This window comes from Microtus oregoni, unplaced genomic scaffold, assembly GCF_018167655.1.
Source record: "Microtus oregoni isolate MIOR12 unplaced genomic scaffold, Mior012 000110F_ref0000174, whole genome shotgun sequence".
In the NCBI taxonomy this organism is placed as follows: Eukaryota; Metazoa; Chordata; class Mammalia; order Rodentia; family Cricetidae; genus Microtus; species Microtus oregoni.
In genome coordinates this window covers 3,079,511-3,107,261 of record NW_024544728.1, presented here as the reverse complement: position 1 = coordinate 3,107,261, position 27,751 = coordinate 3,079,511, and the positions used below count along the sequence as shown (strand labels likewise).

Sequence of the window (27,751 nt, the reverse complement as noted above, 5' to 3'; positions counted from 1 at the left end):
ATATGAGCTGCTGTTGTCACACTTGGTAACTGCCGTAGACGGGAAGTGCTCCCCCCAGCACAGTGGATGGAGGGTCACAATGTGATTCTGTATTTACATATTGGAGTCAGCATTTACCAGAAATGAAGCTCAGTGGTTTCTCTAAGACTAGCATGAATGCACACCCTAAGAAAATGACATCGCTAGCGCAATTGTCCTGCCTAGTGAAGAGGCCAATGAGGCCTGAGAAGCGAGGGTACCATAGGACAGGTGATGGGGTAGGGTGGGTTAACCACTGTGGACTTGTCTTCCATGTGTCCCCCACCAACAAACAAGTTCCTGTATTGTCTGTCTGTTGGCACATGCCCAGCCCTGCCATTTGAGGGTACCAGACAGGAGCCCTGCAGGGTGCTGAGGAGAGACCCCCAACTGGCCAGAACACAGACTATCAGCTGTGATGGGCTGACAAGGGAGAGTGGGATTGACTGGAGGAGGAAGGGAGGGTCATTCCTGAGGACAGAAAGAAAACACAGTTGCTATACAGAAGGAAGGCAGAAGCCTCAGGAATAAACAGAAGGGCCAGGAGGACAAGGCACAGAATGATGCCTGGGGGAGGGGTCCTGCCTTGTGTTTACCAGGATCCCAGCATGCCAGCTTCCCGTGATCACTCCCTGGGAAACTGGGTGAGATGCTGGAAGCAGTCAACCTTAGCTCAAAAGCGGCCATGGATTCATATTAGGACACAAAAAACAGGGAGTCCGCTTGTTTGTGAAAGTGAATCCCACGTTATGAATATTTAACACAGACACCCAAACGATCAAGTGCAAATATATTAACCCCACCTCACACGTTCCAGAAGCTTCAGAGAGCTCTCATTAATTAACATTTTCCTGCCTAAATACCGGCACTACCCCTAAGAAGTAGAGACTAGAAATAGGTCATCATTATCCCAATTTTACAGACCCAGTGGGTTAAATGATTGTACCATGAGACACAGAGGCCACAGTGAGGAGACGGCCCGTCGGGCCCTCTCCATTCTCCGTGTCATCCACATATGCTACTAGTAAAATGTTTGGAAATCTAAATCACAAACGTTACTCAGGCGCCTAAAACAATGGTGCCCAAGGTTTAGCAGGGCAGTCCCTTTCGAGCTGGATTTTCCCAGACAGGAAGTCGGTACACTCTGCTCTGCACCCACGTTTACAGGAACACGGCCCTCGGCAAACATGCTACTCGTGTGCCGAGACTGGCTCGCTTCCTTGGCTGCACCTTCCCTTTCTTTTACCGGGGAACTCTGGACATGTTTTATTTATTTAGAGAGAGGGTCTATGTATTTCTGGTTGGCCCAGAACTTGCTATGTAGACCAGGCTGGCCTCCAATTCACAGAGATCCACTAACCTCTGTATCCCATGAGCCACTACGCCTGGCTGTCCTTTTTCTTTCTTTCTTTCTTTCTTTCTTTCTTTCTTTTTTCTTTTTCTTTTTTTTTTTTTAAATTTGTTTTTTCAAGACAGAGTTTCTCTGTAGCTTTGGAGCCTGTCCTGGAACTGGTTCTTGTAGACCAGGCTGGCCTTGAACTCACAGAGATCCACCAGCCTCTGCCTCCTGAGACCTGGGATTAAAGGTGTCCGCTATCACCACTCGGCTACCTGGCCATTTTTTATTAACATTAATTTATTACTTTACTTATCTATATGGCTTCTGACAATGTCCTGTGCAATGGATGGTCTGGATATGGTAGGAAATAACTGTGAGTCAGTATGTTAACTTTCCATTTATTTACTTATCTAACCTATCTTTGTGTGTGGGAGTACATGTGTGTGCATGCCGTGACGCCTGTGTAGAGACCCAGAGGACAGACGTGGATGTTGGTCTCTTAGTTTACACTGGTGGCACATCAGGCTAGCTAGTACAAGAGCTACTGGGATTTTCCTGTCTCTTGACTGGCATCTTCCTGGAGTATGACGGGGTGGGGTGGTGGGAAGGGCATTACCGATATACTGTATCTGGTTTTATAAGGTCCTAGGGATCCAAAGTCATGGTCCTTACTGGTACACACGCCAAGTGCTTTAACCACAGGACTGTCTCCCTAGCCCCGTGTTTATCTGGTGAAGCAAACACACAGTAATGAGGGTGCGGCTCAGGGGCAGGCGAGTATGCAGAAGGCCGTTGGTTTGATCCTCAAGACCCCCTTTCTTCCACAAAAGTGGAAACAAGCCTGTGACAGACACAGTCCCCCGTGTCCTGTGTTCTAACTGTTCTCTGATCTGTTCCCGAGTCTAACCCACTTTGTACGTCTCCGATTGTACTTGATTAGTACTCTTTGGAGAGAACTTGCTTACTTTGTTGATTCTGTTTTGATGAAGTGTTCTTAGGACTGTTATGCAAAGTATGGGCTTTCTTTGAACCCCATGGGTCACTGCCTCTCTGAGCAAGAAGAGAGGCAGGAATCTGCTGCTGAGAAAGACGGATATATACCAACACAGAGGTATTCATTCATTCAGGTAGAGTTTCTAACAGAATATCCGATTAGTTTAAATTTCTAACAATGTGAAATTATCTAAATATAGGATTTATTTAAAATTGTAATGTTAACCAGGCGATAGTGGCACACTCCTTTAATCCCAGCTCTCGGGAGGCAGAGGCAGGCTGATCTCTGTGAGTTCGAGGCCAGCCTGGTCTACAAGAGTAGTTCCAGGATAGGTTCCAAAGCTACAGAGAAATACTGTCTCAAAAAAAAAATTGTAATGTCAAGTGATAATGTACATCTTTTGTTTATAAACATGGTACACTGCTGAGTAGAAAACCTTCTTCTGGACAGCATATATACTCTGGTCCTCTGAATGCAGATATAACTACACAGACATAGAAACTGACATTTACTTCAACACAGCATATTGCCTGGGCAAGACTAGAGGAATGCTCGACAAAATAGTAGCTATACCCGGCATGGAATTATGAGATTATGAGTAGTTTTAAAGTTTTATGAAGTACATTTTGTTTTCCTGAAATGAACATGGACCATATAGCTGTATCTATATATATATCCACAAACACATATGTAGAGAGATTGGGGAAGAGAAAGGAAGGAAAGCAGAGGAGAGGGAAAGAGAGAGAGGGAGAGATACAGAGACAGAGAGGGTGAGGGAGAGATTAGAGAGTGACAGTGGGGTAGGCAGATGTCTACCTAGTGCACAGCTCCAAAGCGCTAACACACTGTACGGAGTCACGGCTGGGGTAGGCTCGGGGCTAGGGACTGGTGTTTATTGTGCATCCCTCACGGAGTCCTGACAACACAGCTGTGAGATACAGCCTGCAGTACTCCCCCGTATCTGTATCTGTGAAGCAGGGACGTCATAACCTAGCTTAGGACAGCTAGTGAGTGCTAGAGGTGGGATTCAAACTAGCTTCCACTTTTTGCCTCTAGATTTCCATATTAACATTTTCATTTTACACCAAATGGTAACTCTGTGTGAGTACATGTATATGCTAGGTTTTTTCAACATAGTAAGTCATGCCAATTTTATGGTGTGCAAGGCAGGTATGTAAATCAAGTTGATGAATGGTTGGCTGCCCAGAATGTTATCATGGAAATTTTACACAATTTCCTGGGCTTTGATCTGTGTTAATTCTTTTATCTAACCAGAACGGGTCCAATTCCTGGGCATTAATCTTGTAATATTATCATGCACTAATTCATAACAGGCAAAGGGTTGATCTCAATTACTGTGCCTTTTTTTTTTTTTTGAGACAGGGTTTCTCTGTAGCCTGTCCTGAACTGCCATCTGTAGACCAGGCTAGCCTTGAACTCACAGAGATCTGCCTGTCTTTGCCTCCTGAGTGCTGGGATTAAAGGTGTGCGCCACCACTGCCAGCTGCTTTTCTGGTTCTTGCAGGGCTTTTGCTTCTCTGTCAGTTACACTTACTGTATACACCTGAGCAAATTCTGCAGTGGTGCCTCACAGCCTAAACCTGTAGCAAATGGCAGGGAAGGTATAAGCAGCCTTGTTTTTCCTGCTGGGCCGTATCTACACTAGCAGTACCTAGGATAGTGCTGGCCGCACACAGCGTACTTAATCCTGAACCAATGATAGCAGCTTGTTTCCTAAGCCCTTACTATATAACGCCAGCATTATTGTCTATGTGACATGTAATAATGCATACAGCAGTTGTTCGGAGCGGGCCCTGGGCATCTGTCTCAGGTAGTATAGCACTAATGAGTGTGCTCGTAACAGTTCTACCACATCCTCTTCCTTAGCAGGCATAGGTGAGAGAGAAGGCTCAAGCTGAACAGTTCTTATCAGTACAAAGGGTATCCACTCATGGCGCCTGCCCCAGTATGAGGCAGCGCCATGCCACCATGGATAGCTTCTGCAGCTAGAAGGCCAGCGCTGAGCCGCTTAATCTTCCTCCTCAGCTCACACTTGTTTAGCTGCATTTTAAAGACTGAGGTCAGTGCAGGGGTTGGGGTGTAGTAATTCGGGCGGCGGGGCTGCGTCCCCAGCACCCCAGCGGCCCGCACGGCTAGCTTTACCCGAAATAACAACACACAAACTGTATTCATTTAAACACTGCTTGGCCCTTTAGCTCTAGCCCTTACTGGCTAATTCTGATATCCCGATCAACCCATCTCTAATAATCTGTGAGAACCGGTCTTACCGGGAAGATTCTAGCCTAGTCCATCCTGGGTCGGAGCTTCATGGCGTGTGTCTGCCCGGGAGCGGGGCATGGTGTCTCTCTCAGGCGTCTGCTCCCGAGAGGAGAGCTGTGGAGTCTGAGCTCACTTCCTCTTCCTCCCAGCGTTCTGTTCTGTTTACTCCTCCCACCTATCTTCTAACCAATAAAATGGGTCAAGGCAGTTCCTTTATTAGCCAATGACCTTCCTCCATCATTGGGGGGATACTAATCCGTTTGGCATCTTTCACCTGGCAGGTCTACCCCAGTGGCTGCCAGGGGCCTTCTTCTTGCCCTGTTTTCTCAGGTACCATATAAAAATGGGGCATCCAGGTCTGACTCACATCTATAATCTAGCATTTGGGAGGCAGGCAGCAGTCAGCTGGGGCTCCTGAGGGAGATATTGTCTCAAAAAGCCCAAACAAACAAACAAATGAACAAATCAACCAACCCATGACAAAAACTTGGCTGTTGGAATACCCAGCAGCGGGCGGAGCTGCCTACTTTTCTATGGAAATCCCATTTTAATCACTAACTGGTTCCTGAATCATGATGCTGATCTAGTCTTGGAAGTAAGTTCAACACACAAACAAACCAAGGAGAAAGCCAACGGTAATTAGCAGAGTAGGGCTGAGACAGTCTAGAGTGGGTGCCATCTTCTCCTACCTGTGACACAGTCTCCCTCACCGGCTGGGCTGAACCTGCAAGGTGGGCAGCTATGGGTTCAGCCGAATTACAGTGTCACCACGTTATGTCTCGAACTGGAGGGTGGGCCTGAGGAGATAGTACCCTCAGCCCTGAGGACTGCAACTGAGCCAGCTCAGTTGGGCACCTTCCCAAGCTCAGAAGGGCACCTGGTAGGTGTGGGCGCTCCAACCGGAGCCCATTTAGATGGCTGATAGTTCCCATCACATGTGATATCCCCACACATCTCCTTAAATGAAGCCACCATGGAAAGGGAAGAAACTGAGAGAAGGACATTATCACAAGGCCCTGGAGCTGGAATTGAAGCAGAGAAGGCAAAGTTGCAGAGTGTACTCACTTGGGGATATTGTCTGAATGTGTCTTGTTAACTTGGCCCTTGGCAAAATTATTAACCCAGCACTTACAGTTCTTGGATAGTTTTTTTTTTTAAAAATTTATTTATATTTCATGTACATTGATGTTTGCCTGTGCATATGTCTGTGTGAGTATGTGAGATCCCCTGGAACTGGAGTCACAGTTGTGAACTGCCATATGGGTGCTGGGAATGAACCCCAGTCCTGTGGGAGAACAGCCTGTGTTCTTACTGGGATAGTTCTTACTTCAGGAGTGCATATATTCTATGCTGAACTCTCTCAATTTGTCCCTCAAGCCGCAGCACAGGGTAGGGGCAGTGTGATGAAAAGGAAGTATCAGGTCTACTGGATGTTTAAAAACTGGAGATAAAATCTGAAAACCATGCTTCTTCATTTGTCTGCAATAAAGAAGAGAGCGTGACCGGATAAACGCTCCTCCCAGTATTTGAATCTCTGGACCCCAGAGGTTGTTCGTGTGTCTCCTGGTCAGCTGCAATGGCGCAGCAGCAGAAAGCCGGACTCTAGGGAAGTGGAGGAGATGCTCCCGCAGCTGCCAATGCGGCCAGGCTGGAAGTGGCACACCCCACAGCAGAGCTTATCAGAGGATTGCTCAAGACTTGGCCTCCTTCCAGAGCTCTCGCCGTACACTTCCAACAGCCCACTCAGCATCGCCGCTGGGATGACTAACCGACCACCCGAATGTCATCTGTCTGACAGAGCCAGCCCGAGCCTTTATTTCCAAATCTTCTCTTTATCAGTAAATGACAACACTGTTACCCTCCTCACTTAGGAGCCGTTTCCTTTCTGCCTCTTACCGGACTCTTGTAGCTCTTCCGGAAGTCTTGCCAGCCCCACCTCAAATGGACAGCCATGGCCTGTGCATTTCAATCTGCCCCCATGGCTACCACGTCAGTCTGGGTCCCTATCATGTCCTGCCTGGAGACAGTAGCTCCTGGCTCCCTCCCTGGCCAGTCAAAAACAACAGTCATTGTCATCTAGAATGCAGAACAGAGCGTGCACTGTGGATTTCTAACTCCCTGACAGTTAGGATAAAATCCAATCTGCTGGGAAATACGGGGCCAGACCGCAGCCTACCCTGCTGTTCTGTGTCTCCCACTAACTCCCCTTCATTTTACCGTTTGCCTGTATCTGCTTTCATACAGAATGGGGTTCACTCATGTTCTTGAATGGTTGACTCCTTATCATTTACATCTTAGTTCAAAGACTAAGCTAAGACGTAATTCATTTCCTCATTGAAAATGCTTCTTACAAGCCGGGCGATGGTGGCGCACGCCTTTAATCCCAGCACTCGGGAGGCAGAGGTAGGCGGATCTCTGTGAGTTCGAGACCAGCCTGGTCTACAGAGCTAGTTCCAGGACAGGCTCCAAAGCCACAGAGAAACCCTGTCTCGAAAAACCAAAAAAAAAAAAAAAAAAAAAAAAAAGAAAATGCTTCTTACAGGGCTGGGGAGATGGCTCAGGAGACCAAGCGCCTGCTATGCAAGCACGTGGACCTGAGTTCGGATCCCCAGTGTCCATGCAAAAGGTGGGCATGACGGGTGCTCTTGTCACCTTAAAGGTTGGTGGGGGAGGGAAGAGGCATGAGGCAGAGACAGGAGGATCCTAGGGTCTAACTTTAAGCTTGTCTAGCAAATCAGTGAGCTCCAGGTTCAGTGAAGAGACTCTGAACAAGCAAGGTGGACAGCAATAAATGAAGGTGCCCCCCCCCATGTTCAAATGCACACACACGTATACACATGAACACCACATATACACATCTGTGAACATTTAAGGTATTTTCTACAGGGTTCAGAATGACTGAAGGGCAATCACTCCTTCGTTACTTTGTTGCTACTCATTGCAATAAAACCTTGAAGACATTCACATTGTTACACACACACACACACACACACACACACACACGATTTCAGGGCTGACTGCTTTGTGTTGGATAACCAACAGGGGGCTCATCTCTGGAAGAGGCTAATTCTCTTAATGTATTTCCAGTATTTATTCTAGCAATACCTCAGTGTTTCTTTTTTTAAAAATTGAAAATAGATTTTTCTATCTAATATTTTCTGATTAAAGTTTTACATCCTGCAGCTCCTCCCAGATCTTCGCCATCTCCCCCACCCCAATCTATACCCTTTCTTTTTTTCAGCAGAAAACAAACAGGCATCTAAAATAAAAATAAATAAGTCAAAATAAAAACAAACTAGAATAGAAAGAAAAAAAAAACCAGGAAAAAAGAGCCACAAGAATAGATGTAGAGACACGTCAAGGAAATCCCATAAAAAATAGAACCAGAAACCATAAAATATAAGCCAAAGACCTAGAAGTCATATGAAACAAAAAACTCCAAAAATACCATTGAGTTTGTGGCTTTTTTTTGCTTTGTTTTGTTTTTAAAAATACTAATTTTTGGGCTGGGCCTTGGCGGCACATGCTTTTAATCCCAGCATTCGAGAGGCAGAGGCAGGTGGAACTCTGAATTTGCAGCCTGGTCTATAGAGTGAGTTCCAGGACAGCCAGGGCGACACAGAGAAGCAATGTTGTGAACAAACAAACAAAAACAATGAAACAAAATAGCTCATTTTTAGTTTATGAGTGTGAGTTTTTGTTTGCATATATGTATACATATCATGTGTGTACCTGGTGCCCAAAGAGCCAGAGGGTGGATCCCCTGGAACTGGAATTATGGATGGTTGTGAGCCACCATGTGGGTGCTGGGAACTGAACCCTGGGTCCTCTGCAAGAGCGGCAGGTGTTCTGAGCCACTGAGCCATGTCTCTGGCCCCAGGGACCTTGTTCTTATTTATGCATACCTGGCTTGAGCTGGAAGCAGTGCTGGGACATGTTAGAGATTTAATGAACATGAACCAGCAAGTAAGCTGTGGGCATCCCTGACCGGGGATGATCCGTTAGCACTAATTAGACTGATTAAATTGTGTTCACGCAAACACCAAGTCATCAAGTTCATTGCTTTTAGTCTTCTAGACTAAAGACAACCATCTACAGAAAACCTCATTTGATTTCTGAGACAAATAGCTACTCTGTTGTTGTTATAAGATGAAAAACATTTAGTGTCTATTCAAGCTTTTGTCTAAGATGAAAATGACCACAAGTCATGAAATAGCATGAGAAACCCAGCAAAATTATTCAAGGACCTTTGTATTCATTTGATGACATTTCTTTCTCTCTCTCTCTGAAACCACCTTGAAATAATGGAGAAGTCCACAATACCAAATATTCATTTAAAAATTAAGCAACTCTAGTTTAACCAGAAATATGCGTCGAGTGTTTCTCCCATGGCCATAGCTTTCCTGAATGTAATAATGCTGGCTAGTGTCATTATTCCTGTTAGGGCTCAGGAGGTCAAGGTGTCTGATCAAGGTCAGATGGGTGAGGAGCCAGCACTTGAGGCCTCCAACCTCCATGGTCTTAGCACTTCTTTCCCCTTGCTTTTGCTCTCCTTGAAATCTTAATCCTCAGCTTTTATTCTTTCCCACGTGGATAGCATTGAGGAGGCATTAGACAGGGACAAAATGCAAGCTGGGCAGAGGGGGTGGGACACAGTGCATTTGTTCCAGGTGGGTTTCCCCGACACTATGACCTTTATCAAGTTCTTTCACCTCTTAGGGAGTAAAGGTGGGAGTCTTCCTGAGTAGGGATAGAAGGTGCAGCTCTTTCATGCAGAGATGAAGGGCCCTCCCTCCTTGTTGCAGGGACGACACAGAACTTGCAGGTTTCCACCTGATATGAAAACAGCAGGCTCCACTGAAGAGCACATGCATCGTCCTTCAGGCTCCCCTCTACGAGCTCCGGGCTTGTGTGTGGTAGCTTACTCTATACCGCTCCACGTGTGGAAGAAACAGCTCAGATCTCACAGGGCAGATGATGGAATAACACATTCACCACCCACCACCCCAGCGAACCCACACATTGCTCAGACACTAGCACGCTGCAGCACCACTGTAAACGGCCCTAGTACTACCTTCCATTTCCTCCTCTCCTCCCAGCCCATATCCAGTCTATCAGCAACTCCTATCTCCTGGATGAGCTCACGTTTCTCTAGTGCTATTACTTCCTCCCCGACCCAGGATGGACTCTTTGCTAATGCAGGCTGGCTTCAAACTCAGGATTAACCTTAGCCTCCTGAGTGCTGAGATTGATGGCAGGGGCCACTACACCAATGTTTTTTAATGCCATTTGTTACATTTTCCAAGTTCCCTTTTTGTTGCAGGGTATGATTGCACTGTGTGAAGATGTGTTTGTCCTTCCTAAGGCACCTTCTGATTGGTTTAATAAAGATTTCAATGGCCAATAGCTAGGCAGGAGAGGATAGGCAGAACTTCCAGGGAGAGAGAGGAACTTGGGGGAGAACCTGAGAAGCTGAATTCATCAGCCAGGTGCAGAGGAAGTTGGAGGTACTGTTTCGAGGCTAGGTAATGAGTCACATGGCAGAATATAGATTAATATAAATGGGTTAAGTGTTAAGAGCTAGCTGGGAACAAACCTAAGCAAAGGTCAAGCTTTCATACTTAATAAGAGGCCTCTGTGTCCTTATTCAGGAGCTGGCAGTTCAAAGAAAGACCCGTTACACCTTTTTCTTTTCTTTTCTGAGCCGTGCAGCAATCTTCTTTCATACTCTTGCATTCCTGCTATCCTAGAAGCCAGTTTCTATAAGGAGGGAGACTGTACCACTTTTCAGGCTTAAAACGCCACATTCTCTAAAGATCCTTGCATGATTTTGGAACTTATATACATAGATCCAAGGGGTCAATGGTAGGTTCACAGTTGCATGGTTTTGGATGGGGGAAAATCTCATCTTTAACTTTAGAAATTCTAATTACAGTTGAGTTACGCAGAAAATCTCAGTGCCATTAGCAGCATTTGTCACCCCAGAGCCATAGATATTTCATATCACATCACAACTGTCACAGGCCGTCTGAAATATTGCCATTTCAAAGATAATTACTTGGTCTGCCACAAGATGTATTAATGAAGAAGAATTTGCCTTTTATTGCATCACCGCCTTTTAAATATTTTGATAAGCACATTTTAACTTATTTCCTTCCCATTCTGATGTAATTATTCTATACATTTAAAAATACAAGGCTCCGACAGACAGCCAAAGGGCCCATGAGGAAGCGTAACCATCTCCAGTCTAGCTCTGTGTATTTCTCCCTTTCTGCCCTGGAGCCTTTGGAGTGGCCATTCCTCTGCTGGGCATCCTCCATCCCTACTTCTTTCTCATGGCCAGGCTTTCAGCTCCTTCTTCACAGGACTTCCCAGATCTCCACACACACCTCCACTCCACCCATTCTGGACCACGAGCACTTTTCAATTCCTTTACGACGTTCCTGACTTTCAGAATTGATCTTGCTTGTGTGTCCTTCTCTTCCTGAGCCTTCTGTCCTGGCACACAGACATTCTTATGACATTGGGCACACCGGGCCTGTCCTCAGCTGAATTCCTAGTCTCGAGAATCCCTAACTTACTCTTGATAAATATCAGCTGAAGAAATAAATAAACCTTGCAAACCAGAGAATTTCTCTGGGTAGAATTCAGATGAACAGAACACACACACACACACACACACACACACACACACACACACACACACACTAGCATAGACTTGTTCCATAAAACATAGTAGACTTTTCTAGCTACACGCACAGAATACAAAAAAACACAGATATTTAGGAGGATCTGGCTGAGCTTGCTGACATTGGACACGCCCCAGCACAGAGGGCTGGAAGGCTCTCCAGGCTCCTCTTGCGGCAACGAGCGGTGCTGTGCCTCCTAATGCTGCCCGAGAACTGTGTGTTCCAATTTCAAGGGAGTCCCTACTGAAGAAGGTTTTGGGCTGTGTTCTACATCACCATCTGTATCATGTGTGCTGCTCCTTCTCTCAGGAGTTCAGACAAGTTCTTCATTAGGCACCTCACACGGAGACTGGAGAGTCTCTCACTTGCTTCCTGGCCACCCGTTCTGGCTGCGTCCTCAGACTTTCTGAGTAAGCCCCATGGGGGTGGTTGTGCAGATTACGATAGCAGGTGAACATGGGGCACTCTGTCAGAAAGTGGGGGCAGTGCTGTTTATTTTGGTGGCATTTGTTTTATTTGGTGTTTATTTTGGTGTTCAGTGCCTGTAGACCGCTTTGTAAAAACAGAGGTACATTCAGGGAAGACATTTTTTTTTTTAAGACTATTGTTGTGTGTGTATGTGCGCGCACATGCATACCATATATAAATGAGTGCGTGCAGAGGCCAGACTGGGTATGAGATGTCCTGGACCTAGAGTTACAGGTTTCTGTGAGCCATCCTACACAGGTACTGAGACCTGAACTCAGGACCTCTATTAGGAGAAGCAAGTGCTTTTAACCACTGAGCCATCTTTCAGCCCCTAGAGAAGATTTTCTTAAGGGGTAAGGGCCAGAGCTCACGTGTAGGGGTGAGGGCCTGATGTGTATAGAGAGCATGGAGGACTCTGACTGACTGAGTAGCTGCTGTCTAGAGGAAGCATCTGCTTCGTCTGGGAGGCAGACACATTTCGAGCTTCAGTACTCCTGAGACATGTACCCAGAGGTGTCCCTACAGCAAAGCCAAGACAACAGTAGAGGAAACCAAATTAGTAACTAGCTGTGTGCACAACTGAATAGTGGACTCTCCACCAAGGACAGCAAGTCACCCACTGTGGTGATACACACGACATACAGTGGGGCCTCCTTGTGCCAGGGAATGCTGCTGGGAAGGGTAGAACATAAGTGCTTGCCAGATTCTCAGATCCGCCCGAAACAAGGGAGAGGATAAGAAGCAGGGTCTGAGAGTATTTCCCCATATTTTCTTAAGACACTCCCTGGTCCAGTAGGATCCTATGGGGTTTGCTGAGTTGGAGATGGGCAATAGGGTTTGGTTGCCTTAGAATCGGATTTCTCCTTAGACCCTGAGCACCACACATCCCCTAAAAAAATTAATAGCTCAAAGAAAGGCATAAAATGTGAGGTTTTTAAAAAAATGAACTCTGTAGGACATAGGACCATAGAATAAAAAAAGCAAATAAATTAGATAAATGAACTTAGGATAGTGCTCACTGGCAAGGACTCAGATAATATATTTAAAAAAAACAATGTACAAATGAATTCCACAAAATGAAAAGGAATATGACCAAGGTCTCATCATCTTATCAAGGTAGTGAGTGAGTCAAACTTCAAGAGGGCAGACTACTGCCACCCCAGTCCCAGTTTTCCACCTGCTAACATGGAGGTGCTTGTGCCCAGGAGCAGGAAAGCATTAAGTGCTTAGCAGAGTGGCACAGGCCACAGCCGCGGGAGATAACCAGGGGACAATGTGAATAGAAAGAGCCAGCAATGAGGAGCACAGCTGTGGCCAGGAAGATCAAGGTCCTTTTCCTACGAATTCACGGCTGGATCTCACGACCACTGTGCCAAGTGAAAGAGGCCAACGGCAAAGGGCCAAGTAACTCGTCCTGGAGGCTGCAGGAGGATTGCATGTGTAATGTTTCTCTCGGGGGAGGGGAGCAATGAAAATGTTCTACAGTTGGTCGTGGTGATGGTTACACAGTTCTGGGAAACCACCACATGCCACTGAGTTGGTATGCTTGTGAGTTCTAGTTAAATGTGTAAAGCTCCATGAAAATGCCTTGTTTAAAGACACCTGAAGCGCCCTTCTGCAAAGAAACCCTCCATCTTACACAACGAGCCTTACAGGTGTGCCCTGTTACCTTGACATCCTTCTGCTGACAGGGTGTGTGTTTAGATGAACATAGGTGTGTCTTACGGCAGCTGGGACTGTACCGTGACAGAAGAGTGACCTCTGGGGTTTAGGAACATAAAGGAACCATTTCACTCCTGTTTCTTTTCTCATGCCGCCTTTGGTGCAAACAGCAAGCCGTTGGAGGGGGTGGTTAATTAGGAAGGGCCACATGATTTTCTAGGGTGGTGAGGATTTTCCCTTCATCTCCCAACTTCTGATTTTTACTGAGTCTTCTCAGATTGAAGCCTGGAGTGTCCCTACATTCCATCTCACACCTCTCCTGATGCGGTTACTGCCAGCGTCTCCTGTGAACTATCGCAGCTAAACTCTGGACCTCATCACTTTTCCATCTTCCAGTTGCTACGGCCACCAAAGATAAAGCTGTGACACACGGTGAGTGGACAACACTGATTCTCTATGTCTGACCTCAGTCGTCACGGGGTCTTCCGCTTCCTCCCAAGTGGCGCAGCCCCAAAGCAACTTATCTTTCAGAATTCAAAAAGGAAGGAAAAAAAAAGAGTTTAAAGACGCTTCTCTGCCTTTTTTGCTATTCGAGCAAACACAGCTTTCTTCTCACGTGCCATCAGTGCACGTAGGTCCCTCTAACTCGGTAATGATGGGCTGCAAAGCATGCATTATCCTGACAAGCTCGCAGGGTTCCTGTATTTCCGTGAGAGGAAGCCAGGCAGCAGGGAAGGCAAGCATAGAAATGTGCGCATGATGGATGGATAACAGAGGAAAAGGGCAAAGCCCGAGGACCCAGAGACCTGGCACGGTCTCTTCTTCTCTTTCCCCAAATCAGCTGCATCTGTTGAGACAAGGAGCAGGGAACTGAGGCAATTACACAGTAATTCCAAGGGAAATTCAGTGTTGCTTTTCACAGGTTGCGAAACGAAGTTTGGACAAAATGAGTTATTTCGATGAGCGTTTTTGACGCACTTAACCTCACTCTGTTCGGCCAGCACCATGCACAGAAGGAGGGGGCGATGCTCTCAACACTGTGGACTTTCCTGGCTTTCTAATTGCATCTCTCCTTTGGAAGCTGTCTCGGAAGGAACTGGTGATGTAATGAATCCGTGAAACGGAGACTCAGATGTGGAGCAAGAGTGACTAGGTGAGAGGAGAGAGCAAAGGACGCGGGAAGCGGGAAGCCCTTTGGAGATGAAGAACAGTTTTTCTACCTTTGCATAGGGCAGCACAGCTAATGTGTAGTTCTCGATTAGACCAGAGTGCAAGAGACAGCCAAGAAATACCACTGTTATTCCAGTACTCAATCTTGTGCATTTTGAAATTTAAAAAAAAAATTATTATTATTTGTTAGTGTGTGTACAGCACATGTATGATAGATGACTGTTGGCATGCATGCTGTAACACGTGTGGAGAATCAGTTCTCTCCTTCCACCTTTTCTTGGGCCTATAGATTATTGGGCTTTTGTGGCAAATACCTTTACCTACTGAGCCATGCTGCTGGCCCAGGGGTTATTGTTTTTTAATTAATTGCATTTTAGAGCAGTTTTTGGTTCATAGAAGAATGGAATAGGAAGTACAGAATCCCCACATATCAATGTCCCGACTCCCAGTATCCAATGAAACATTTTTGTGTGTTTGAATACTTGTGCCTAGCTAGTAGCACTGTTGGGGGAAATTGTGGAACCTTTGGAAAGTGGGGGCCAGCTGGAGGAAATGAATTACCTGGAGGGGACATAGGCCCTGTAGGTCTTGGTCAGACCCCAGTTTGGGCCTGTGCTTTCTACGCCTTTGCTAACTCTGATGTGAGCAAGCAGCCTCATGCTCCCACTGTCGTGGACAGGAGCTCACCCTGCTAGTAGGCTTTCTCTGTCATGATGAACTGTATACCCCAAACCAAGAATAGATCCCTTTGCCTTAGCTTGTTCCTGCCACAGAATACCTGCCACCATCAACGTCCCCAACAGAACAGCACAGGTGCTAGCCAACCACCACCGACATGTCACAATGCTACTCAAAGCCAGAGCTGACCCTAAAGTTTTATTCTTGGTGTTATACATTCTTCTGCCTTTTTTTTGGGGGGGGGGGCGCTGGTTTTGAGAGAGGATTTCTCTTTCCAGGAGCCTTCCTGGAACTCACTTTGTAGACCAGGTTGGCCTCGAACTCACAGAGATCTGCTTGTCTTTGCCTCCCAAGTACTGGGATTAAAGGCGTGTGCCACTACTGCCTGGCTGGTGTCATTCATTCTTTTTTTTTTTTTAAATATTTATTTATTTATTATGTATACAATATTCTGTCTGTGTGTATGTCTGCAGGCCAGAAGAGGGCCCCAGACCTCATTACAGATGGTTGTGAGCCACCATGGCTTGCCGGGAATTGAACTCTTAACCACTGAGCCATCTCTCCAGCCTCTAGTGTCATACATTCTATGGGCTTGGCATAGACTGTTTTGCTTGCTATTGCCATGATATTGTCATACTGAATTAGTTCCACTTCCCTAAAAGCTTCTGTGCTCTATCTATAGATCCTTCCCTCTTGACAAGCAGCTCTGGAGTTAATAGTATCACAGGAAACCAGGGCTTTAGTAACAATGGTTTTTACTTTTTTCCTTCCCTCCCCCCTCTTCCCCCTGCCTCTATCCCCCGTATTAAGGAATGAACCTAGGAGCTCACTTATGCTGGGCAATCTCATTCTTCTCTTTCTTAAGTATATCTAGTTCTGTGGAAAGGAAGCCTGGGGATTGGTAAGGAAGCCTTGGGTTCTGTGTGCCAAGCATATGCCGATGAGCAAAGGAAGAAAGAAGGTGAACAGCCAGGTTGTTGATATTAGAGAGGGAGCCTTTGGGAGGCGGTCAGGTCATGAGGATGGGAACTCTCATAAGTGGCATTAGTGCCCTCATAGAAGAGACCACTGAGAGTTGAGATCTTCTGTCACTTGAAGATGTAAGCAAGAAGCCAAAGAGAAGAGTGTCCCAACCAGAAGCCAATCATCCTGGCTGATCAGATCCCATAACTGTAGGAAGTGAATGCCTATTGTTTATAAGTCACCTTATTTATGGTGTTTTGTTACAAGCAGTCTCAGCTGGAGTAAGATGCTAGGTATGTAGAGACCATGTGTGCTTCAGTGAGAAGGGACCTGGCCTGTTCTTCTGCCTTACCAGCCCCCAGGCTAGAAGTATTTAAGATCTTGGGAGAGTTTCTTACTACCTGAGTTGCAGCTTGCTCATCTACAAAGTTAGACAAAGTCTTTGTTATTGTAGGGATACAGGAAACATTGAAATAGGATAGCTTACAATATTTTCCCTTTACCTGGTCATCAGGAAGGGAAAAACTGGGGTATGAACACCTTTATGGTAAAATGCAGGTAGATTCAGAGTAAACTAGTGGATCGAGGTGCATTCTGGAAAGTGAGGCTCTTAGCACAGCAGGGCACAGCAGGGCACAGCAGGGACCGAAGGCTGAGCTCCCATCACAGATGGAACACTCTTCCACTTTGGCAAAGAGAAGTTACCGTATCCACGCCAGCAATGCCGATTGCCAATAACAGTTGTCTGTTAGGCAGCACCTACCCTATTCTCAACATTTCTTAGTGAAATTCTGTAAAGCTAGGCATTTCTTCAGAATGAAATGCCAGTTGACTAAAGCTGCCAATGCACACGGGGCTGACAGAAGCCCTCAGCTGGGAGCACTGTGCACATTCTGCGACTCTGTCTCAGCAATCTGCACAGGCCCCCGACGATTTATGTCTCCCCTAGGCTCTACCAGGTGTCTTTTACCTTGCACAGGTAATTCCTGAGAGTTAACTGTGCCTTCTTATTTCAGAGGATTCAGGAAGAAGATGACTACCAGCTGCAATCATTCAGTGACATTTTGCTGTTCTTCTCTCGGACTCCCCTTTATAAAGCTCTCCTGCCAGCAGCTTGCGGACACCTTTGCCTCCACCTTCCTGACTCTCGTGTGATAACATTTAATCGTTTGCCTTTCCAAAGACTCAACATCTTAACATCCAACATTTGCTGTAGGGGTGGGTGCTTATGTTGGAGTCAGCCATGGCAGTCCAGTTGCATTGTGTTGGCTTCCTCTTACTCTCCGTCCAGATGTGTTTAAAGAAAACCTGGCTGGATTTTCTTGCACATGTGGGAAGGCATAGGGATGAGTTTGTGAAGAGCACAGACATTTCTCTGCTACCGAGAGGCTGTTCTGGGAAGGCATGCTGCTAATATCCGGGCCTCAGATGCACACCTGTTTGCTATGCCATACTTTGCTTCCTTTCTGCTTTTTGAAACACAGAGAAGGGAAAATAAAGCCACAGGGAAGAATTCTTGGTGCTCCTAGTCTGATGGAGGAAGGTCATTGGCTAATAAAGGCACTGCCCTGGCCCATTTTATTGGTTAGAGGATAGGTGGGAGGAGTAGGCAGAACAGGACGCTGGGAGGAAGAGGAAGTGAGCTCAGTCTCGACAGCTTTCCTCTCAGGAGCAGACACCTGAGAGAGACGCCATGCCCCGCTCCCGGCATGAAGCTCCGACCCAGGATGGACTATGCTAGAATCTTCCCGGTAAGACCGGTTCTCACAGATTATTAGAGATGGGTTGATCGGGATGTGAGAATTAGCCAGTAAGGGCTAGGGCTAAAGGGCCAAGCAGTGATTAAATGAATACAGTTTGTGTGTTGTTATTTCGGGGCATAAGCTAGCCGAGCAGGCGGCCAGGGTGCTGGGAACGCAGCCCCGCCACTCTTATTACTTCATATGGCGCCCACGTGGACAACTGCTTCCACATAAAGCCTGAGACAGCTTGGGAAGTAATTCTAGAACAAAATGAAAGCATTGTGCCTGGTTTCTTGGTAGCAGCAATTTCTCGGTTCTACTCTGCTTGCTAGAGGCAAGCAAGCGCCTCATCTAAGAGAGGCTTCCTGACTCAGCTTTAGCTGCAAAGCCTGCAGCTCATTAAGAGGTCCTGCCACGAAACACTTAAATGGTGTTGACGAAAAGCTGAACGCATGCTTTTCGATTTTCAGCCTTAGCAGGAAAAAAGCTGCGCCGTTTAAAAATGCCAGCTTTCTGGGCCATCCTGCCAGGGCAAACTCTGTTTGAGGCAGGAGGGCCGGCTACTGAGAGAGGACTTGAGTGTTGTCTGTTGTAGCTCACTTGCTGGCAGGGACCTTGAAATGCCATACAGTTGTTGCAGTAAACATGGCTACAGCCTGTATATCCGCCATGAGGCTGGAAAGCTAAGGAATGGACTGGATCTAGCTGGCAAAGCCACGCCTTTAATCCTACTGAGATCGCTTGGTAAATTAAAGATTCATGTGGTCAGAAAAAGAGAGATATACAGTAAAGAGAGATTCAAAGACAGAAAAAATTTCTAAATGGTTTAAAGTGTGTTAAAAATATATGCAGACTAAAAGTTAAAGTTCTTAAAGTAAAAAAAAAAACAAAAAAAAAGGAAGAGAGTTGTTGTGTGTGGTAGCACACGCCTTTAATCCCAGTGCCTAGAAGGCAGAGACAAACAGATCTCTGTGAGTTCAAGGTGTAGCAGTGTACACCTTTAATCCCGAATGCCTGGGAGGCAGAGACAGGCGGATCTCTGAGAGTTCAAAGACAGCCTGGTCTACAGAGTTACTTCAGGTCAAAGATACAGAGAACCTGTCTCAAAAAGCAAAAAGTTAAAAGTAAAAATAAATGAAATAGAGGTTAAAACAAAGGTGTAATAAGATGGAAAATAAACAGAGAATTTTGATACTGTATGCTATTATGCTCTCTTTGAATTGTTTGAATGCTGAGGAAGGACAAACAACTGCTAAAAGATATTTGTTTATAAATGCTGCTGAACTAATCCAACATAGATACTTTGAAAATGCCTTAAATTTGAAATTTGGATCTAAAGACATGATACTTTGGAAAGGAGTTTCTTATTTTGTTTTCACAGAGGATGAGACGCTGTTCATTTCTTCTATTCCGATTTGGTATGATGGACCACGCCCTCCTGAAGGGTTGGTGTGAACGCCTTCAAAAAATTGCTTCGCTAAACTGCCAACTGAGATGAAACTAGCACACAGGTTATACCATGAAAGACCAAATTAACGATGCCCCCATTCAGCAGGAAGCAGTTTGGAGAGAAATAACTGCGCCCAAATTCCCAAAAAATGTTTATAAATGTTCTTTTACATTTAAAGGGGGATATGATATAGATATGAATAATTTGCATTAGTATAGATTTTGCTTTATTGATAGAGATTTAAGGTCAATTTTGTTATATGTATAAGTGTTTCTGATTTTGATTAAGGTATTGTGATTGTGTAGTTCATTTAAATATGTACTGTATAATTAAGAAATATAGGTTGTTAATGGATAATCATCGATAATAGTAAAGCTTGTAGTTATGTTAGTTAGATTTTCTAGATATATAGAGATGTATTTCAGTTAGATAGACATTCTTCATGTCTTTCAAAGATTACAGAATAGGACATTTAATGTTTTAATAACTGAGGACTTTTCATGACAATGAGACACTCTGCTCCTGGCAGCACCAATCTACTTCAAGAGGAAGATGGGCATCGAAGAGGCTCATTATGGAGTTTTGATAGCCATTTGGGCAAGAAACTGCTCTTGCCTGGACTATAGCATAAACTGGACACAGAGAACCCGCAGAGAGAGGACTACTGAACTTGCCTAAGGTGAGATGATCTTTCGGGGTTCCTGATTCATTTTGAAAGAGTCTGCGAGACATTCTGCAGGACACAACAGATAGTGACTGAACTGACTTTGAATTTTCCTGCTTTATGGAAATGTCTGCTGGATACCATGGGCCTGAAGGCTGAAGATGGATGCCCCAACGGTACAAAAGAACTTTGGGTGACTGTCCAGGCAGCGAGATGTCTTTGTCATTTCTAGAGTTTGAAGTTTCTTAGTTCTTGTTTACTTAGGTAATATTATATCTTTCTGGAGTCTTTGATGGAGTTAAGAATAGTTAGTTATAGTTATAGTTTTCCTTAGTTATGATAAAGATTATTGTAACTTTTACTTGATAACTGTTTTGTTATATGTAATTTTGCTATGTTAAAGTTAAAGCCTTTTTTTTTTGTTTAAACCGAAAAAGGGGAAATGATGGAGGAAGGTCATTGGCTAATAAAGGCACTGCCCTGGCCCATTTTATTGGTTAGAGGATAGGTGGGAGGAGTAGGCAGAACAGGACGCTGGGAGGAAGAGGAAGTGAGCTCAGTCTCGACAGCTTTCCTCTCAGGAGCAGACGCCTGAGAGAGACGCCATGCCCCGCTCCCGGCATGAAGCTCCGACCCAGGATGGACTATGCTAGAATCTTCCCGGTAAGACCGGTTCTCACAGATTATTAGAGATGGGTTGATCGGGATGTGAGAATTAGCCAGTAAGGGCTAGGGCTAAAGGGCCAAGCAGTGATTAAATGAATACAGTTTGTGTGTTGTTATTTCGGGGCATAAGCTAGCCGAGCAGGCGGCCAGGGTGCTGGGAATGCAGCCCCGCCACTCTTATTACTTCACTAGTCTTTGCATCTTATCCCACTGAAGTTCTCAGATGGGATGAAGAAGGGGGAGGAACCAGGTCTTAGTGAGCATGTGGATTCCAAGGCGTATCTCAGCCCGAGTTCAATGCAAGTGCTAGTACAATTTGAAATAAAAGAATCCTCTCATGTAACTCATTTTATCCAGGGAATTGGATTTCCCCCCAAATTAATCCTTTACTAGCAACGAAAGGGCTGAGAGCACAGGCGCCGAGCTCTTAACTCACTTCCATCTGGCATGGCCATGTGAACACTTCGGTTGGCTTGCTTTTTTAATGAAGTGATTTTTAATGAAGCAAGCTGTGAATTTAATAGATACCTTAAAACAGCTTCTTTGTAACTAAGCGTTAAGTAACAAAACAACTGCCAAATTAGCCGCCCAAACCAAGAGGAAATCATAAGGCCAATCAACTGTAGGATCTGGGGTTGCTGCGGCCTCTGGCTGGCAGATCTGCCATCTGAATGGCTGGCAGAGTCAGGACGGTGCCACAAGGCCACACGGAGGCAGGCAGCCTAGTGGAAAGCCTGCTAAACGACCTTGCCAAAGGTCAAGGGGACGTGTGGCTAGCAACAGTTATAACAAGGGCAAGGGATCATAGCTACTGCTACTCTCATTATTGTCCATGCAAGGATACTCTTCTAGAGGTCCATTCACCTTGTGCTTATAGATTGGCCTCTCCAGCCTGACTGGGGACAAGAGGGAGGAAATCACTATAGCAGATAGCGGTAGTAAGACATGTATAAACAAAAGCCTTAAAGGTAGAAGAAGCCACCCAATCTCAATAAACAGGAGGCAGGCAATGCAAGCCAGTGGAAGAGCTGAGTGGCATAAGCAGCAGGCAAGCTGGGGAACTGGAAAGTGCGGGTCCCACCTGAAGATATTCAGACTCTAGTGAAAACTGAAGTTATCAACGTAATAAAAGAGTCTGACTGTAAGCTACAAGCCTCACTCCCTGGGCCACACCCACAGACTGCGAGGGGCAGCCAAGTTTGCTGGGGCTCCAAAAGCAACAAAATTCACCTGGGAATTTCCTCAAATCCGTTTATACCCTCTATGGCGTTATCCCCCAATTACCCCATTGCCACAGGGCTTGCTGATGGATACATGAAAGCAAAACTCTCTCCTTTTCAATTGGATGAATATTAAAAATGAAAACAAAACACAGTAAGAGCACAACATTGTTTCTACGTGTAGGCCTGACATATATGAATAAATGTATATATTCACATACAATGTAAAAAATTAATACAGTATCCTACACATACACAAGTATTTAATATTTTTGCAAGATTTACTCATTTTTATTTTATGTGTATAAGTATTTTGCCTTCATGTATGTCTGTGTACTGTGTGTGTAGTGCCCACAGAGGCCAGAAGAAGGTGTTCGGTAACCAGAAACTCGAGTTATAGACTGTTGTGATCTGCCACATGAGTGCTGAGAATTGAGCCTGGTGTCTTGGAAGAGGACCGCTGTTGACTGCTGAGCCTTCCCTCCAGCCCCAGAAGTAACTGAATATATTAAACAGCAAGCGGCAATGCATAAAGTAGTTTCTCCATGTGAGGCTTTCTCTGCTGTGTTTAGTGTTCTCTCTCTCTCTTTCTTTCTCTCTCTCTCTGTGTGGTTCTCTCTGCTTTGTGTGTAGTTCTCTATGTGTAGTTCTCTCTCTGTGTGTAGTTTCCCCTGCTCTGTGTGTAGTTTCTCCCTGCTGGGTAGCTGAAGATTACACTGAATCCAGAGAACACTTTAAAAACCATATTCCTACAGTATCTTAAAAGAAATAAAGTCACAATAAGAAAATTGATGAAAAATATCCTTAACCCTATTTCCCTAGTTTTATATTCATTTACTGTAGGTAGCTGATATGTTTGAAAACAGTCCTTAGTTTCAATTTAGCTAAATCTTTGACTCACAGGGAACAGCTTTTTAAACTGTTTCGTTAACTTTTACCAGTTTTTAGGTCTGTGTAAAGGAAATAGAAACATGGAAACCTAACCACGCCCTCTGTGAACAACCACATCTCTCTGACAGAAGAAGACCAGACTCACACAGTCTTTTTACCACACCCCCACCATTCCTTGTTGTTTCCTTTCCATGGCCACATTGCTGAGCTGATCTCTAACTTCTGGGCGAACTTCTGATCTTAGTTTTCTGGGCAAAGGTGGCTATTATGCACAGATGTCCTAAGAATCTGTGGCAGATATTAGATCTTTAGGAACTGATGTTACCAGAAATCTGTTTGCACATACACATTGATATGGGCTTCCCTGGCAAAGCGGTCAATCAGAATCACTGTCATAGCAGTGTGCTGGAGCCCAGGCTGTGTGTGTGTGTGTGTGTGTGTGTGTGTGTGAGAGAGAGAGAGAGACAGAGAGAGAGAGAGAGACAGAGACAGAGACAGAGACAGAGAGAAAGAGAGAGAGATCAGCTTGCTGTATCTTACTCTTTGTTAAAAAAGAATAGTTTCAGAATTCACCTTATCAAGAGAACCAAGGAAAACTAGAGGAGCAGGAAGGGGACCATCAACTTCCCAGGCGAGCCATCCAGTGGGTCCTCTTACAGTTAGTGCGTATTTATTCACTACATTCTAGTGGGCCATTATTGTGGGGAGTAATTCAATTTATAAACTGCCTCTGGGCACATTTTCATTGTCAACAAACTCACACCAGCTTGCTGAGGGCCGTGCTGGCTGTGAAGGTATGGGGTGCATGTGTTAGAACTGCCCCCTTTTCTATGTCTCCTATAGATTGACCATTTTCCTTTCTTTCAAATCATGCATGACTGGACACAGACTCATGAGACTGCTTTTGCTGGACCACAGCAAAAATTCATCCACATCTGACTAAAGGAGATGACTGCTTTGTCACTCTCATGGGCCGAAACTAACTTGTTTTACTGGTTTGCTTTGCAGCAGGGAAATACGTAGGACATAACATTTGCAATGTGGACAGGTAGGCAAGTTAGGCAAGAAGGCGAGATTAAGCATGCTCTCTGAAAGTGTGGTCTGTTCGTTGGGTTGGGAACCCAGAGCCTCCTGCATGCTAAGCAAGTGCTCTCCCATTGAACATTATTTAATCCAAGAACTTTTTTTTTTTTTTAATAATAAGGACATTTAGCTTTATAGAGACCAAAAGATGCCATGGAAAGCCCCTCATCTACCCTCTTCCACAGTGAAGCAGAGGAACTGAGCAGACACACAGATGGCCACACAGATGGTCAGTGGCTAAGAGAGAGGAGGTGCCCAGGCTGGAGGTTCTAATAAAAACCAGCTATGGGTTTGGCCATTATGAGCAGAAACTCGCCCTCTGAGGGGAAAACATTTCACATCACAGCCTGTGTATAGACAACAGTCCTTGGCTCTGGACCTCCAATGAATGAGTAAGAGCTGGTGCAAAGTTCAGAAGAGAAGGTGAAAGAGGATGCCTCAGGGACGGGGAGTAAAGGGCAATGAAGGGCTGTGATGAATGCAGGGCTGAAGGGGCTTCCCAAAAGTGCAAATCTGAGATGCTGAAGTCATTGCAGCTAGTGTTAGCATCTCGTTGCTGACAAATAAAATTTACAAATGACTTCTAAAACTGCTTCTTCCAGCAACAAGAGCTGCTATTGTCACATTGATTTTAAAATTAAATGCTATAGAATTTTCTTGCTTTAATGAGAAGGCAGATCCGAGTGGTAAACAGAGTAATGATTAAAGCAATTAAGAGAATAAAAATGAGAACTAATGCGACAATACTCCTAATCCTTAACCCAAATGGGCAGCTTTGGCTGACAGACCAACAAGATGCATGCTCGTCTCTAGATGAGTTATTGAGACGCATTGGCCTCCACGAATATGCTGCCCTTTGGTAAGACTGGGAAAAGTCAATCAGCAATGTCACTTGTTTAAAAGTCTGCCTGCACCTGGTTCTCATTTGTTCTCCAGCTGAGAAACCAAAGACCACCTTTTATTGCTTGTGGTTAAACAACAAGTTCACTTCTCCATGGGATGATCAAACGGCCAGCCTCCCCCGTCCGTGAGGGTTTGCCTTTCACTTTCAACTTGTTCAATCATCGTTAACTCTGAAAACTCACAGTCCATCTGGGCGATGAAAATTTCACCACTGCTGCCTGCTTGGGTGAAGGTTTTGTAGGCGAGGCTCTAAATCTTGTAGAGCACCTCACACATTCTCAAGGTCATCTGCCTTGTGGCCTTGTTTAATGGCAGTTGGCGACCATTTGGACAGTCAGCCTCGGACCCAACACTACAACTTTGAAGAGCCTCTGCATGTGGTATGCTCTCTGAGATGGCAGAGGATCATGGTGCGTTATTAAGAAACTGCAGTGTGAGCATGTGAGCGCACACCAGCAGCCCTCTCTTGGATTTTGGCCAGTCTGAAGATCTCCATAACGAAGACCATTGGGAAGGATCCATTTAAAAGCCTGATTTCCTCACCAGGGGGAAGCCAGCTCCCCTGGAGAGACTGCAATGGCAAATTGGGGAGATTCCAAAAGTTTCTGGAAAGGAGAAATAGACTTCTGTTCCCTTTTGCTATTGGACTTGGGAAATCTTTGTGCTCTCTATTTATTATTTCATTGCCTCTGTCTCTGCAGAGGGACTCTGACATGTTAGGGTCCTGAGAACCTGGTACAGGGCCAGATCCTGACAGGCAATCTCTGAATATGAATTTCTGAAAGTGGCTGTCAAGTGGCAAAATGGCTACAAAAGAGGTCGCTTGGTGCAGCCTTCACAGAAGCAGAGGTCGCTTGGTGCAGCCTTCACAGAAGCAGAGGTCGCTTGGTGCAGCCTTCACAGAAGCAGAGGTCGCTTGGTGCAGCCTTCACAGAAGCAGAGTCTGCTGGGGCCAGCCAGTAACTGTTGCGCCACTAGGGAGTTAAGTCACACACCGGGCTAGCTCCAGTTTAAGTCCTGATTAAAGTTTCAAGGTCAAAACCACAAGGACGTACACAGAACTTTCAGTGTCTCGACGTCAGCCTCTACTATACAGTCTCCAGGAAGGGCCTCTCGATTTCACGCTTGAGTTATGGTTGCAGTTTCCCTGGGATGCCTTGACGCAGACATACGATTCTCAGTATACCTGTACTACAAGCACTCTGCCTCATAATGCATTAAAATATTTACTGTTGCCAATACTGGGGCTTTAATTGACTAGCAGGATTTAGAGGGAGGAGAGAGGGCAGAAACACCGGAATAATCCCTCTTCTCCAGTGATTCTAAGACCAGCCCAGTCCCTAGGTCTCAAAGAAAATCCTGTGCTTCTGAAAACAGAAAGGAAAACATCCTGCTACTTTGGTGAACTGACAGCATCACCTCTTAAGAAAGGAAGTCCCAGCTTAAGGCAATTCACTGAAAAGCATCAGAAAGACCTTTGCTCACTCAAATATTTTCATGTTTCCTGATTCTAAGTGTTCTATCCTCGGTGATTGTTTAATCCTTACAGTGGTTCCAAGAGGTGAGATGACTTACCCAGGTGACAGAACTCAGGAAGTCTGGGTCTAATCCACCACTGTGCTACCCAGTTATCCTTTCTCAAGAAGACTTCTCGGGTATACAACCCTAATTCCCCTTTATGTGTTGCTTCAAGTTGGGGAGATGGTGTGCGGAGACGGGGTTTGATACGTATATTCATATCAAAGGTGTTAACAAATGGAGATCCTGTTCTCAACTTCCCCTTTCTCCTTACACTGAATTCTTCTTTCTTGTTTTACACAAGGTTTAACTGTAGCTGGCTCCTGAGTGAGATGGTAAGCTGTCCCTCTTGGCTTCTGTCTCTCTCTCTCTCTCTGTCTCTCTCCCCCCACCACCCCCCAGAGCTATTGCTGTGCTCCGGTGAAGGTCTACAGGATTTGTTTTTTTTTTTTTTTTTTTTTTTTTTTGGTTTTTCAAGACAGAGTTTCTCTGTGGTTTTGGAGCCTGTCCTGGAACTAGGTCTTGTGGACCAGGCTGGTCTCGAACTCACAAAGATCCGCCTGCCTCTGCCTCCCAAGTGCTGGGATTAAAGGCGTGTGCCACCACCGCTCGGCTTGCTCTACAGGATTTGTGACTGGGCATAAAAGCAGACATTATCTGCTCATTACAGCTAAGTTTTCAGGATGTGCTCCACTTACTGACCTCCACCAACGGCCTGGGCTTGCGTTCGACTGCAAACCTGAAGTGGCAGAGCTCACAGTAGCTGGTATTGGAGGATGACAGCCAGTGCTCCAGGCAGCTCCGATGGATTGTCCCCAAGGTCCCTGTACATTCACATGGAGAGAGCAAATCCTCTTGGCTGCTGCCCTCATGGCAGATCCTGCACATCGGCCGGTCATTGAAGGGGCTGCAAGAGAAAAAGGGATACCTACTGGTCACCGAGTGACAACCCACCGCCCTGTGGAGGGCCCTTGATCTGCATCATTTGGGCCCTCCCCAGGGGCAGTTGCTCAGAATACAAGCTGCGTTAAGCTCCCCTCCTTACAGATATATGTGTGCCTGAATATATTTCCTCTGGACACTGCTGACTCATGTTTTTTCATGTGTGATGTCAGAAGCCATTGAGCCTTAATGACTTGACCTGTTAATTTGTTGAATAGACAAATGATGATATGTTCATTTCTATCATTCTTTTCCTTTATCTGTTGAAATACTTTTAGGTATAAACATTACCTTCAACATGGTTACCTAGTAAAGTGGTTTGGACAGGAATGTTAGGATTTATAATTGTTTTATAGGGCATGTTTTGGAAAATTTGGTCCCCTTGCTTCTTCAGAGTGATGAAAGACTTGT

At 45.4% G+C, this 27,751-nt stretch overlaps 1 protein-coding gene across 1 annotated transcript in view; it reads right to left on the bottom strand.

Annotated features, from left to right (window-relative positions):
• Window positions 1-27,751, bottom strand: part of LOC121443625 (E3 ubiquitin-protein ligase MARCHF3) — a 149,399-nt gene that overhangs the window by 8,847 nt on the left and 112,801 nt on the right. Inside the window, exon 3 of the mRNA XM_041645446.1 lies at window positions 27,101-27,305. Within this exon, the coding sequence (XP_041501380.1) occupies window positions 27,101-27,305 (205 nt within the window). The remainder of the gene's footprint in view (window positions 1-27,100; window positions 27,306-27,751) is intronic.